The sequence below is a fragment of the Lonchura striata genome, chromosome 5 (assembly GCF_050655825.1).
Source record: "Lonchura striata isolate lonStrDom1 chromosome 5, ASM5065582v1, whole genome shotgun sequence".
In the NCBI taxonomy this organism is placed as follows: Eukaryota; Metazoa; Chordata; class Aves; order Passeriformes; family Estrildidae; genus Lonchura; species Lonchura striata.
In genome coordinates, this window is record NC_140707.1 from 22,390,384 (window position 1) to 22,404,472 (window position 14,089).

The 14,089-nt window shown below is 38.3% G+C and overlaps 1 protein-coding gene across 4 annotated transcripts in view; it reads right to left on the bottom strand.

Annotated features, from left to right (window-relative positions):
- Positions 1–1,050: 1,050 nt before the first annotated feature.
- The window catches only part of ZNF143 (zinc finger protein 143), a 38,045-nt gene continuing 25,006 nt past the window's right edge, over positions 1,051–14,089 (bottom strand). For all 4 annotated transcript variants that reach the window (XM_021529477.4, XM_021529476.4, XM_085580092.1 and 1 more), the window contains 7 exons: positions 13,037–13,162; positions 10,023–10,202; positions 8,707–8,934; positions 7,322–7,470; positions 5,877–6,038; positions 4,940–5,086; positions 1,051–3,014 (listed from right to left, as the gene is read on the bottom strand). In XM_021529477.4, coding sequence (XP_021385152.1) covers positions 2,931–3,014; positions 4,940–5,086; positions 5,877–6,038; positions 7,322–7,470; positions 8,707–8,934; positions 10,023–10,202; positions 13,037–13,162 — 1,076 coding nt within the window. In that variant the 3' untranslated portion in view covers positions 1,051–2,930. The remainder of the gene's footprint in view (positions 3,015–4,939; positions 5,087–5,876; positions 6,039–7,321; positions 7,471–8,706; positions 8,935–10,022; positions 10,203–13,036; positions 13,163–14,089) is intronic.

Here is a 14,089-nt window from a genome sequence, read left to right on the forward strand (position 1 = left end):
TTTTAGGGCAAAAGCCGTCCTGTTGTTATGCAGAGTGTGTCTGGCACAATAGGTCACCAGCCTGGAGCACGGAAAAGTATCACCTCCTTTACTATCAGAAGAGGCACTAAACTACAGTAAAGCAAAGGCCACCATAGGGGTAAAACTGGAGACATACTTAAAAGGGAAAAGTTGACTGCAAGGTCTGGAAAGACTCTAGGCTTATTTCTTCATGGGGGGAATTGGTATAGACCCAGAATTGAAATACAAGAGAAAAACCGTGACTGGAAATGTGGGAGTCACTCTGTAAGAGGCAGCGAGATACACTGAGCTGATTTACTTTACAGGGCTCATATTTTACAGGCTGCTTCTTTCTAGCGTGCCAAAGCATTCCCTTTGAGACAATTTTCGAAAGAGGGGTAGAATCTGTGTGTAAAGTATAGAGATTTCCACTGATAATCACCCAGTCCTGTCATATTCTTTGCTTCCTCCTCCTGAAATCCTTTTTGTCAATTTTCCTATCTAACCTGATCCTGTCCTGTCTAAACTCTACTACAGGACGTTCCAATGTTAACATGCAGCATCAGCTACCAAAACAGCTCCTTCCACAGCTGGCTGACTGGAAGCAGGAGGGAAAAATCACCATGGTCAGTTCTGAAGGCAGGCCTTGCAGCTAAGGCACACAATCACCTCAGCTTTTCTTTAAACACTAACCAGTCTAACTCATCTACCTTATTTATGCTGAGCTAGCTAGCAAAACATGGAAGCACCACCTTTGACTTGGCAGTTTTGCAAGAGTAACTGGTAAGATAACAGTCACAGAAATAATTTTTAAAATACTACAGTTTTCCTGACTGAGTTGTATGTGAATGAACACCTTGCAGCAAACCAACTTGTATGAAAGAGAAAGAATACTCACATTTGTACAGTGGTCAGGAAATGTCCTGGGAAATGAGAAGAAGTAAGAACTGAAGTTATTTCTTTTCTAAGTCAAAGCCAGCATTTCAGCCACCATTTCCAGAAACTATTAGCAATGAAATTTAAGGAAAAAAAAAATCTTGAACATTCACATCAAATGATACAACTTTAATATCTAAAAGGTGATAAGTACTAAGAAACTGATCTAGTTGACAGGCAATTAATCCTCCTTGCATAGTACATTTATCTCCATGGGATATCAAGATTTACAACATTTCAGGAAAACTGGCACCTAAGTGAGCAAGCAACCTCAATCCTATACAAAAGTTACAGACAACCTAAATGTTTCCAAGTTTTACTTTGTAATTTGTGCAGAGAATAGCCTTTGCTTTGTCCCCATCTATCCCACAGTACTGTATTCTCTCACTGCAATTTACAGCTGGCTTCTGTGTAGAAAACAAAAGGCTGCAACCCACACTGATATAGTAATTCACAATAAATCAGCTCATTCTATTCAAACTTGGCCTTTCTGAGATCAAATACCTCAAGGTACTTAGTTATGGACTTCATTTTTTCATGTAGGATGTGCACCTCACACTACTTGGGATTCCCTAATAAAGATTTTGTCCAGAGGATGTTCAATTTTTCCCTTGAGAAAGTAAAATATGAGGCTTCAGTTTCAGAAGTGCTCTTGACACTAATCTAAAATAAGCACTGAATCTTACAGGAAGCCAAAAATTTTTAACTTGCTTAACCAGCTTGCTAACAAGACAAAAGTAAAAACACTTCTTCATATAAAAAAATTGAAAGTTACATTTTGCTGTATATGTTAGACATATCTACAATGGATTTTTTCCTTTACAAAATGATAGTTGGAGAGGAGCATTGCACATACATCATCATTAATCCCTTTTTTCTAGTAACTTGTGTCCTGATTTTCAAAAGCACTGATTATCAAGCACATCCTACATACTTACTGGTAGCAGCAGGCACTCAGAACTGTTGAAAACAACTATTAGTACTTGTACTTTTGCTGCAAATGCACCATTTGAAAATAGTTCACTTGAAAATGGGTAACTTCACCTTTTAGAGAAAGTCACTCTTGTAGTGTTTTAGAACGTCTGAAATAACTATTACTAGTATTTGCTTAATACACTATAGTGAATTACGATCAAAATTAATGCCAAAAAATTAAGTTTATGATAAATAAACTTTGGAAAAATTTATACAAGGCCGTAAATAAATAATTTGAACTTCAGTCTCAGTAAGAAGTAAAACAGTATGTCACATGACAATATCATCCTATCTAAACAATACAATCTTGCTATATTTTATTGCATAATAATTTGAGAGTAACATCTTAAGTAAAATTATGTAAAGAAACAAAATCATTAGATTTACTTTCTTTAATATTGAACAACCAGTTCTTTGTACATAATCCAATTTAAAGATAATATAATTAGCACTTCCAGCATTAACAGTCTGTATTTACAATGAATGAGATGGGGTAGATCATCTTATGAGTATTCAAATCTGTATGAAACAAATCAAAATACGAAGATTTACAGTAGTAGGCTCAAAATCCAAGACTCTTCCATTAATGGAATGCAATTAAAAAAGGCTTTGTTGCCTTTTTTACTTGTAAGGGTTCCTGAAATGGTTATTTAAACAGAAGAAATCTTCAGTAATGCCTTCATTATTTGAACATGACATTGAAAATTAATTCCAATACTTCTGTTTTTTACTTGCTTGTAGACGAGTCTGAAATCTGACGAAAGGATAACAAGGAAGTTTACTATATAAATCCTAATTCCATATTCCTGAATGCAACGGTTGGAAGTAGATGATGTCAGTCCATTCCAAGGGTTATGTACACAAAACTTATAAAATGTTCTTCACTCTTGCATAAAATGCGTACACAGTATCAGTGAGTGGGGGACTTCAAAGTTTTTATGGGCTGTTGCTGGCATGGACCTTTGTTGGTTGAAAATAAAATACCTTTCACTCTATTGTTCTGGTAGCAGTTTTACAAGTTAATCATCAATCCCTGGTGTTTCCCCCTGTTGTATTCTGGAGGCTATTCTAATGGCTTCTTCCAGAGACTGTTGTTCTCCAAGCTGAAACAAATGCATTTAAACACAAAGAAATCCAAAATGTTACACTTAGATAATAAATGCATCAAAAAAGATCTCAAAACAAAGATCTAGATACCAACAATATCCAACACAAATAAGTGTGATCAGTATTGTCACACCTCTCCTGGATGATAATATATGCCAGCAGCTATCTAATCAGCATGACAATTAAGATAGCTGCTGATAGTCGATTACACCGAGTTTCTAAGTAACCACTAAATACATGTGCTTCAGAGAACTGCTGCGTGATAAACACACTGACCCACAAAGTAGGTGATATTTTACTTGGCAGATATACAAAGCTCAGACAAAGCACAGAAGTCCAGTGGCTGTTGCATTTCATTTTATCACTGGTAAAGCAAACAAATATCTTCATTTTTCTTAACTCTCTTAACAGAAAGTCAGCTTTTTGGAACACCACATGACATTAATTTATAGGAGTGTACATTTATTGCAGAATCCCACCTGCATGAAAAAGCTGTTGTGATGACACTGTTTGATTCTGCAGTTAGTTTAGAGAGGAAATTATGTGTTACTACCAGAAGCAAGATAACCAGCCCTGAATAAACACAACTTGACACAATTTTGGGAAGGAATCCATGGAGTTTTATAATATGTTCATGGAAACACTGAAGACAACCTCAACCTCACAAAAAAAAAAGTAAAGCTGGCCATTACCTATTGGCTCAGAAGAAACACATATGAGAGTGTGAAAAGTTAAACCAATTTGTTTGACCTAATGGGACAATTCTAAGTATCACTTGTTATTTTTACAGTCACTGCATATCACATTCTGGATCCACTCAAATCAAGACCTCTATTTTCACCTCGTTAGGATTTCAATAGGGCTATCACTAGTTAGATACCAAATGGATTAATTTGTTAGTATTGAAGCACAAAAGAAAAGCCAATCAAACCCTTAGGAATAATCAATAGCATTTTAATTTTGAATTATCTCTCTTCTCTTTGTGTATTTTAAGTGTGTCTGGCACACACTTAAAGAGACTTAAGTTAATGCTCCATTGCTGGTAACAGAAGAGGGGCTTGTGCAGTGCCTGTTTTTCTTTCATTCAGAGAACCCACTGCTGAGGGTGCAAGTTACTTCCCTCTTGCTCTCATGCAGAAAAATCACCTTCTGACATGGTTTCTCTTACAGGCACTTTTGGTTAGTGACAACTTGGCTCAAAAAAGAGGAGTTCAGAATTCAGAGCTTCTCAACTTTCAACAGCATCTGACCTGCTACTTTCCATTTAACAAAGGGTAAAATAACAATCTCTTGTTTCTGCTTGAGGATATTAATACTATTCCTTTCAATCTGAGCTCTTAAGAGCTCTTTCATACCTAGAAATTACCTTTTCCTGACGATGTTTGAACAATGTGAGGAACTATTTACAGAGACTGTTTGTACTGTACTGGTTTGGCACATAACAGAAGGTCACTATTTCCAGAGATTTCTGATTATTATAATCTTTCTATATAACTGTTTGCACTACTTTGCTATTAGCATTTCTAGGTTCAAATAACAAATTTGCTAATTTTATAAGTTCATAGCAATTTATTCATGAGAGTTTGGCTTTATATGTGTCAATCCTATATGTAAAGCTGAAGGATGAACAAAAGCACTTTCTCACTGAAAACCTGTGAGTCCATTAAATGTTTGGTTGACCTGAAGTTTGGACCTCCCCCAGCTTTCCCCTTTTTTCAGATTTCTACAAGTAGATTTGGAAAATCAGATGGTGTTTATTCCTCTTCCTAACCCTATATACTATTTTAAATATGAGATCATATAGTTGTGGGCTATTTTTTTTCAGGGAAACCAAGCTTATTTAAATCATGTTGTTATTTGACTAGGTAGCTTCTAGCTCTAGAAGTAAGAAACACTCCAAAAAATATTTTGCCCATCTTACCTGTACTGCAATTTGTGTCCCATTGGATGTAGCCAACAATGTGACAGGTCTAGTTTCTGTAGTCACTAGATGGTGTCCGTGCTGCTGGTGTCCCATTTCTGAGGAGGCACTGTGAAATGCTGCTAAGTCTTGGGCCACAATTGCAACCTTCAGGACAAAGGGACACAATCACCTGCCTGGCAGATTTCTTCCTGCTCCTCACCTCATACCACCACTGCCTTCTCAGTTACAGTCAAAGTTGGGAACTCAGGAGCATAATTGTATTTTGCAGAAGAAAAGTTGCCATAATTCTGTTCTCCAAATTATCTACTAGCTCTTAAAATAAAAATATCTTCAGGACTGCAGCAATTCAATAAATGCACCTACAGATCTGTGATTATCTACACAGAGATTAATAACTATCTTCATTTTCATGTGGTGCAATTTTAGAACATAGAATGGATTTTAAGTTAAAGATAGCATCATATTTGTATTAAAAAGTTACCTGTTTTATCTGTACATTGAAAACCAACCCAGATACAGACTTACACAAAAGTTTCCCATCTGCCAAATAAATTAGAGTCCCATAATACTGACCAAAGAAATTATAGTTCATACTGGATTTTATACTTAGTTCTGTCACACATTTACTGTGTGACTTTGGGAAAAAAGCTTGGCATTTCTAGGTGTTACTTTACAGACACCTAAATGAATCATTGGACTGGTACCTGAGATTTTTTTCTTGGTGCCCACTTGTTTTTAAAACATTCCACCGCCTGCTGATGTGCAGCAGTGGGTAGAACACATCAAGCACTTAGGAAGGGAATGTGTTGGCCCAATGCTGGAAACTGCTTTGCTGAGGTGAATTACATCAGTGGCAGGAAGGTGATGGCTCAGGGGCCCGTTTGACAGCAGCTCCTGAAGGGACATGACCCAGGTGTGCAGGACGGTGTCTCACCTGCTGTCCCTCGGTGCCCTCTGCAGTGACCATGGCCACCGAGTGCGTTCCGGCCGAGGAGATGACGGCGTCGTGGGCAGGGACTGTGATGGTGGTGCCATCTTGTGTCACCATGGTGATGGTGTTGCCGATGGCCTGCATGTCTGCCTGGGATATGTTCACCTGCAACACACGCAAGGGGCTGACTGCTGCTCAAGCCACAGCCCTCATTCCATCTGCCTCGCTGACTGGCATCTACCAGCTCATGACCCTACAGATAACTGACCTGTTTACACAAAGGAATATGGCTCTCAGCAGAAGGAGGGGTTGCACACCTAATCCCAGAGCATACAACTCCATGTTAATCACAGTGTATCCCAAATAACACATAACAGATTATCTATGCCTATGTCTTCCACAGAGGTCAATGGGATTTAAGGTTGTACCACCTGACATACTTTGATCTTGATGGAAATACTAAAAAGCCTTATAAGGGCTTAGAATTAAAGCCACAAATAAACAATCCATAACAAATTAATACTATAAATTACTGATGTCTCCAGTATAAATGTATTAGGGCATCATTGGATGTCTGATTTACAAGGTAATAAATCCCAGAACTGAAGTCAAGCTGAAAGATAATTTAAATGTAAGAATTCTATGTCAAGGCCTTCATTTTAGAGGGTAAAAATGCCAGTTACTTAGTATTACTGCAATGTCCAATGTCCTGGCAATATAACAGGCCCCTTGGATATTTTATTTCTGAATTCAGAATATATCTTTCATATGTTACTGGTGTTTCAGCTGTCCTGCCAGCTGATATACAAATTTTTTCCCTATAGCCTTCAAGATACTGCTGCAGTGAATCGAAAGAGTTATGTTGAAATCCCTTTCCAAAGAAATTTCATATGAATTCCTTAAAAATATGTATCCATGCAACCTTAAAAAAAAAGACAGCCATAGGAATGTTCAAGTGGAAAATGGTATCAAAGGATTCCTTATTCTTTAGTTTAAGTTAGAAACTGCACACTACCAACCAAACTGCTTGTAAAGAAAGCACCTAGACTGAAAAGACTTCTCACCCCTCAACCCCCCAAAGTTTGTGCAGACAAGACAGTGAAGATGCCCAGCAGATATTAATAACATAATCTGGGAATTGTGAGAAATCTCAGAAACAGGCTGTATATATAAACAGCCCTTTACAGAGTGACAAAGATAACAAGGAGAGACTAATCTCCTAACTTTGGAAAATTTTACGGTTTCACGTGACAGAATTTGTGGTTTCATTTAGGTATTGCAAAGGAGGCACAACCCTAAAGATATCCTGACACAGCTCCAAAGAAGCTTCTTTCCACCAACATTTATCAAGAACCCTATGTGATTTCAGAGAGCCCATGGAGAAGCTGCAAACCCATGCCTCAATTCTCAGCATGGTTTTGTCAGAACCTGACACTGCAGTTACTTACATGTTGGGTTCCATCCTGGGATATTAGTGCCACTTGTTGGCCTAGTCCTGACTGAGTAACTGTAGCAACCTGTGCAGAAATGACATCTTCTCCCTCTACACCTGTCACGTAGGTGATCTGGGAGCCTTTGAGCACATCTTCACCTTGACCTATTGGACACAAAGAAGGAAAGAGGATACTTTTCATACTCTAAATGCTCCCAGGAGAGCAAATGACAAGGATAAAGTCCCAGTTTTGCCTGAAGGTTTTAAACACTCAAACAGAAAAATGTAGTGGAAAGACATTTAGGAGAAAAATAAAAGAAGGAAAGATACCAGAAGAAAGTCAGAAAGTCTTATTTTGGGAACATGGGGTATAGTCTTCTAGCAATGAGTTTAAAGACACATAAATACTACATATACATTTAGTTTGTAAGCAAATATTAAAATGTGATAAACATTCTAATTTATTCATTAAATGTTAACCTCTCCATGCAAGGGATCCCATGCAAACACAGCTGGATTTTTAAAAAGTTATTAATTAACAAACATACAGAAGAACATAGCGACATGCCTTTGTGTGAAGATTTAAGTAAATTCATTATCTTGATAAATGCTTAACCTAAGCAAATGAATGTTATCATTCCTTTAAAAGAAGGAATTAAGCTATAGTAAGTCTGCTGGAGGCATTGAGTGCAGTTTCCCATGAACACGCAGCAAAACAACTTTTTTAACCAAAACAGTTTGTGCAGATATTTCCCATCTTCAGGCACATCCAAAAATCACAATTTGACAAGTGGTGTTCATCCTTCCACAGTATTTCCTTCATTCTGATCCTTTATACTCATAGGATTCAATACTCATCATACCATGAACAGCAAACTGTGAGGAGGACTGCAGCACAGCAGCTCCTTTTCATATCTGCCTCTAGGACAGTTTACAGAAACTGCTCTAAACCACAGCAAAACCAGCCCGTATCACTGCAAAACCAGATTTTTTTTCTCAAGGCAGAGCCTCTACTCCCACACAAAAGATTGTCACCAGCCATATATATACACACTCTTTGAGAAATCCCTAACAAAAGTCCAGTAAGTTGTAATCAGCTGAGAGTCTCTCTGGCCCCTTGCCCACATTCATGTTTTTAGCAGGTTTGCCGAGACTGCAACTCAAATTTCTCTCTTAACTCCATGACTGTAATAAATGAGTTTATTATCTAGCCAGGTATCATGCAATTTCTGTTTACAGGTTGCCTACCACCCTAAAAAGTCTTACAGAGAAATTAAGAAATCTTTATGAAGTACTTTAACTTATCTGTTTTATTTTCCTTGGCTATCAAAATTCCCCATCTAGCTTTTTTTTTTTTTTTTTTTTTTTTACACCTGGAGATTCAAAGGCTGCAATTCTAACCTGGAGATGGTTCAAAGAAGGCCTCTTGTTCTTCCTCAATGGGCTCTGTGTCGTTGTGTGCTGTCCTTTTGTGCATAGCAAGGGTAGAGATCTGCTTGTAGGTCTTCCCGCAGTGATTGCAGTTGTATGGTTTGGAATGAGTATGTACAACATGATGTTTGTATAAACTGGAATACTCTGTGAAACGTTTGTCACAGCCAGGGACTGTACACACATAGGGCTTCTCCCCTGCATGGGAAAACAAAAGGTACAAAGAGAACTTTATTCAGGGTGCACAGGAAAAATTGCCAGCAAATGATATTTGGGGACAAACCTTCCTTGCCAACCATACTTTAATTTCAAAGGCAACAGAGAAGCTCAACCTCACAGAGTTTATCAATGCAACATCTTATTGTCTTTAAGAATCACTGCCAGTAAATTTGGCCCAATTTTCTCCCTATCATTCCATCTAAAACATCCTTCTGATGAAGGCAGAATGATACAGGCTGAAAGCTGCAATTTCAGTTTGTCATTGTACTGATAATTTTGTTATTTTATTACTGGAAGCCCCATAGTTTTCCTCAATGATCAGATATATTGATTGACTAGTATCACTTTTGAGTATTGAAAGCGCTGAAGAGATCCATAGGAAGCATGTGTATAAACAATTATAGCAACCTTTCAATTTAAAAATCAATGGAACAAGTATCCAAATTACATTGTAAACTAAAAATATAAACTAAGATACAAAACATTGCTCTATGAATCTTGTCTGTGTTTCTATAAAATACATAATGCTACCAAGCTGATATGGCTATCACTGGCTTTTACATTTTAGAATCTTCAAATTTGAGTTTATTATTTCTGCTCACTAAATAAATATTCTGCTCACTAGATAAGTATTTTCACATCTAGTCTATAAAAAAAATGAAGTTCTGACCACACTTCCAGCAACAAGGAAAATACAACTGGGATGAAAGGGTGACTCATAACAGTGAGCCAAAGTTAAGCCCAGACGTGTCCTTTACTGCTATTTATTTAAGAAACAGCTCACAAGGGAGGCAAGCCCCAGAATAATATTAAGGATTCAGCCCAATGTCCAGTTTAAAACACTTTATATCCAAACCAAAATTATTCTGCCTTGACAGCAAGATGGGAAATCTAACTGCTTAAATATCCTCAGCTGAGGGGAGAGGAGGCCCAAACAGATTACCAAGCCAAGTCATATAAACATGACTATAGCCAATTACAACATACCAAAACATTGTTCACAGGGAGAATGACACAGCCTCTCCCAAGCAGACTCCACTTCAAAATACAATAAATCACTCATATACCTGTGTGTATTCTCACGTGATTCTTATAATTAGTTGCACTGGCAAAAGCTCTCCCACATCCTGGCTCTGTACAGTAATAAGGCCTTTCTCCTGTGTGTGTCCTGATGTGAACCTTTCTAATATTAGATGTTGTGAATGACCTGCCACATCCTTCAAAGGGACACTTAAAAGGCCTTTCACCTGAAAAAGAAGACAATAAAAAGTTCACATGCAAAGGTTATAAAAGAATTAAAATCCTAAGTTACACTTAGAGTTGAATGTAGGAACCTAAAGCTACCTAATTTTATCTTTGAGATCCTCAATCAGAAATACCATGAACACGCCACTGTGGAGTGTTCTTGTTTAGCCAAAATGAACAAAATTCAGGAAAATCATACAGTCTGTAAGCTAAATTATAAAGCATTTAGGTTAATATTTTAACATGTATAGAACAGACCCAGTTGCTTGGATTAGCTTGCACACTGCCCATAATCCAGGAACTATTTAAACCTCCCCAATTCGTATATGTATTACCCAAACCAAGTGTATCATACCATTGACATTTGACAATTGTTAATTCTTCAAATGAAAAAAAAACACCGTAATGATTTAACATATAACCAGGATAAACATGGATTAGTAAAACTTGTTATAGAAAGCACTTAACCTTAAAAAAGAACAAACTTTCTAAAGAGAAGCAGCCCCAGAGCAAAGCAAATCACAAATACAGGTTCTTCTAGAGTAAGTTTTTTTGTGAAATACAAGTTTAAGTGCAACAATTTACATCACTGCACCAAAGCATTTAACTGTGAACAGCAGACAAGGCCAAGCAATAATACTCTAGTAACCCTGACCTTTCAGATCCATCAAAGCACACAGAGAAGGAAAACAAGGGGGGTTAAATTTGGAGACCTTCGAGCCACTGACAGGCTGTTCTGGGGTAATTTCCCACTTCTAGAGCCAAGTACATTCCACACACTGTGCTGCTTACCAAAGAGCAGAATCTGAGAGCGAGAGCAGACCACCACTACCGATACAACAATAGGTACTTAAAAATAAAAGAACAAGTCCTGATAGAGAGTAATACCACGAAACTCCAAAGCAGTTAGCTCCTTGGCAGAGGAAACTACTATTCACTCCTTCGGACAGCTGCTTTGGGAAGGTTTTCCAGCTTCCTGCCAAGGCAGTGTGTATTCCCCGTACACCTCAGTGTTGTGTTACCATGGCTCCCCTAATCCTTGCTTTAGCCAGGACCCCGAACACGTCGGAAAGCAGCAGAGCCAACCCCACCCAGCAACAGACCCTGCGCTACAAACAGGACACATCCTCTGAAACAATTCCCGCAGGAATGTCACCAGACCGGTCCCCGAGGGGGCCTTTTCAAATGCTAATGTATTTCCTAGCAAAGCGACCTGTTTCCAGGTGACAGCGAACTCCAACTCCAGAAATACAAAGCCTTGAGCTCCACCCCACTGCAGCAGAGGCGCCGTCCACAGCAGCGCTCCCGATCCCTGTGCCATGGAGAAAGCCAAGGCAAGCATTTGATGGCACTTTAAGCAGGACCTGACTCTACTCACAGAGGGGGAGAAGTCACTTCTGGTTAAAACAGGCAGAAAGTGAAGAAAGTGCTGACCCTGATGTACCTCCTGCAGGAAGGGAAAGGTTTCTGAGCCGTGGGAGGGAGCGGGAGAGCCCAGACCTGCCTCCTGCCCTGCTGCAGCTTGCACAAGGCGAGAGCTGCTCCATCCACCTGCACAAAGCGGGTGCTGCACTTTTCTTCTCATTTAGCTGCCTGGAAACACTCCTAAATCTAGAATGAGACACCTCTGGCTCCTGGTCTGCTGGGAGATTATGATTCTATTACTCATATTGCTCAGGTGGGTAGGTTACATAGGGCTGGCTCAAATCTTTTGTCTCAACTGCTAAACAGAGATTAAATTACCACACACTTTGTGGCCATAACAAAGGGGGAAAAAAACAGTCCACAGATAAGAAACCTTTCAGTTCATAGTCTGTACTTGATGCAATGCATATCAACAGTCCTCCTCCAGAGCTGAGATGATACGTGTTCACAATGATGTTTAAAAATCAAGACAGCACTAATCCCAACAGATTTTTTTTTTGCCTGTGGAAGTCCAAAAAAGCAGAAATAACTTAAGGTAATCCTGCGTTTTTACAATTTTTATTGCCTATATTTACATACCATTCCCCATATTTTTTATTTTGAAAAAAATCCAAATGCCTCCCTACTTTTTTTTTTTTCTTCTTGACTCACAAACATTCAGACAGGTCAGTGGAAAAGCTTGTCAGTGTTCTAGCAGGGACATAAATATATTTAATGGAATAGGTTAGTGATAAATTGTTCTTCCTATATTTAGGGGTTGTTTTTCTTGAAGATCACAGGCACAAAGGAGACATTGTGCAGTCTTGTTTACATGTGTGTGCATCCACAGAGTTTTGCAGGGTGCAGCGTGTGCTGTCTAGAATTTGTGGTCTGGCTTTCAATTTAATGTTTTAGAAAAAATATAAGATTTTATTTTTTATGCCTTTGCAAGTTTTAGTAGCTGTTGGTTTTCTATGACATTTTTGTTTTTCTGCTGGAAGAAGAGATGGGAAATGAGGATAACAAGCTCAGAATATCAACCTTCATGAAGCTGGCATGCGAGTTATATTAAAGCACCAAAACTGAGGAACACTGAAGCCATTTCCAAAAGACAAGACAGATTATTGAGGAAAAGTTCCTTGTTCTGTTACAGCTGCAGATGAAACTGTAAAGGCAACGAGTGACTCAGTGACAATGTGAGGCACTGCTAAAAGTTAGTGCATTTGCAATAGCAGTGTGAATGCTTTAGCTCTTTTTCCAAGAAAAGCATGCTGGATTTAATGCTTACCATGCTGAAATGCTGCTGAGCTCACTGGGCTTCAGAAAGAGAATATACACAGGCTGATTTTGTCAGTGTAAAGTCACAGAATGAGGAAAGACAAAAAACTAAAGATCCACCTAGTGAATTAACAAAAATGTGTGCTGCTGGTACCTGTGTGGGTCCGAATGTGCTTCTGCAGGTCTCCAGAAGTCTTGAAGGATTTGGTACAGTTCTCCTCTGTGCACCGATAGGGTTTCTCCCCGGTGTGTGTGCGCACGTGGCTTTTTAACCCATACCCTGGGAGCAGAAAGGATGTTAGCATGGCACCAGCACTAAATCAGGATACTCATCAACCATCACCAGCAAAAGGTGGGCTTGCCACTCCAGTCAGGAATGCTGAGGAGTGAAATGTACTCGTTCATTCCTTGATTTTTTAAAAAATTATTTCATTTATTTCCATACTTCTCCTTCCCTTCAGAAGGATAAACTGCAATTATGTGGACAAATATTAATTCTGCGTTCTGAAGAAGCCATACACTCTGCATTCCATCTAGTTTTTACCTCTTACCACTACTGTCATCAAATTGACATTTAATTGTTTGCTCATAGGAAAAGCAATAACCACAAATGAAGTCAGCAGTAAAAGCACATATACAGATACTAACCAAGAGCAGTCCTAAACACTCATTCTCTTTAAGATTATTTTTAGGAACCCATCATCATCAAAAACTCTACCAGTCTAAAGTGAACTTTGCATCAGGCCCTCTATAAATTATTTTGCAATAAGCATTTAACCAAGATATTCCTTTCAGCACTTCCATGAAAAGATAATGACTAAAGAAGCCTGAAACAGCCATTTTAGAAAATGAACCTGAATTTCACTTGTATCCACAAGTGATGCATAAATTTGTACAAAATAAAGTCTGTAAGAAAATGACATCTGCTTTAATTTCAGTGAGTTCTCTCCAAAACAGCTGAAATTCCTGTTCTTGATGTTTTTAAAAGCATGAAGCATGTTAACCAAGCTGAGCATTAATTCACATTTACATCTAAAATAAATTCAATTTCATGACCCAACCCAGGAGAGTTCTTAACATTCAAACCAAAGAGTACTCAGTACTTAACTTTGTCCAAGGCAAGGATTGTTGAACTACAATAGTACAATGGCTCTGATCAAAAATACAGTATTTATAAACAAACAGGTGTTTATAATCAGTGTGTTGC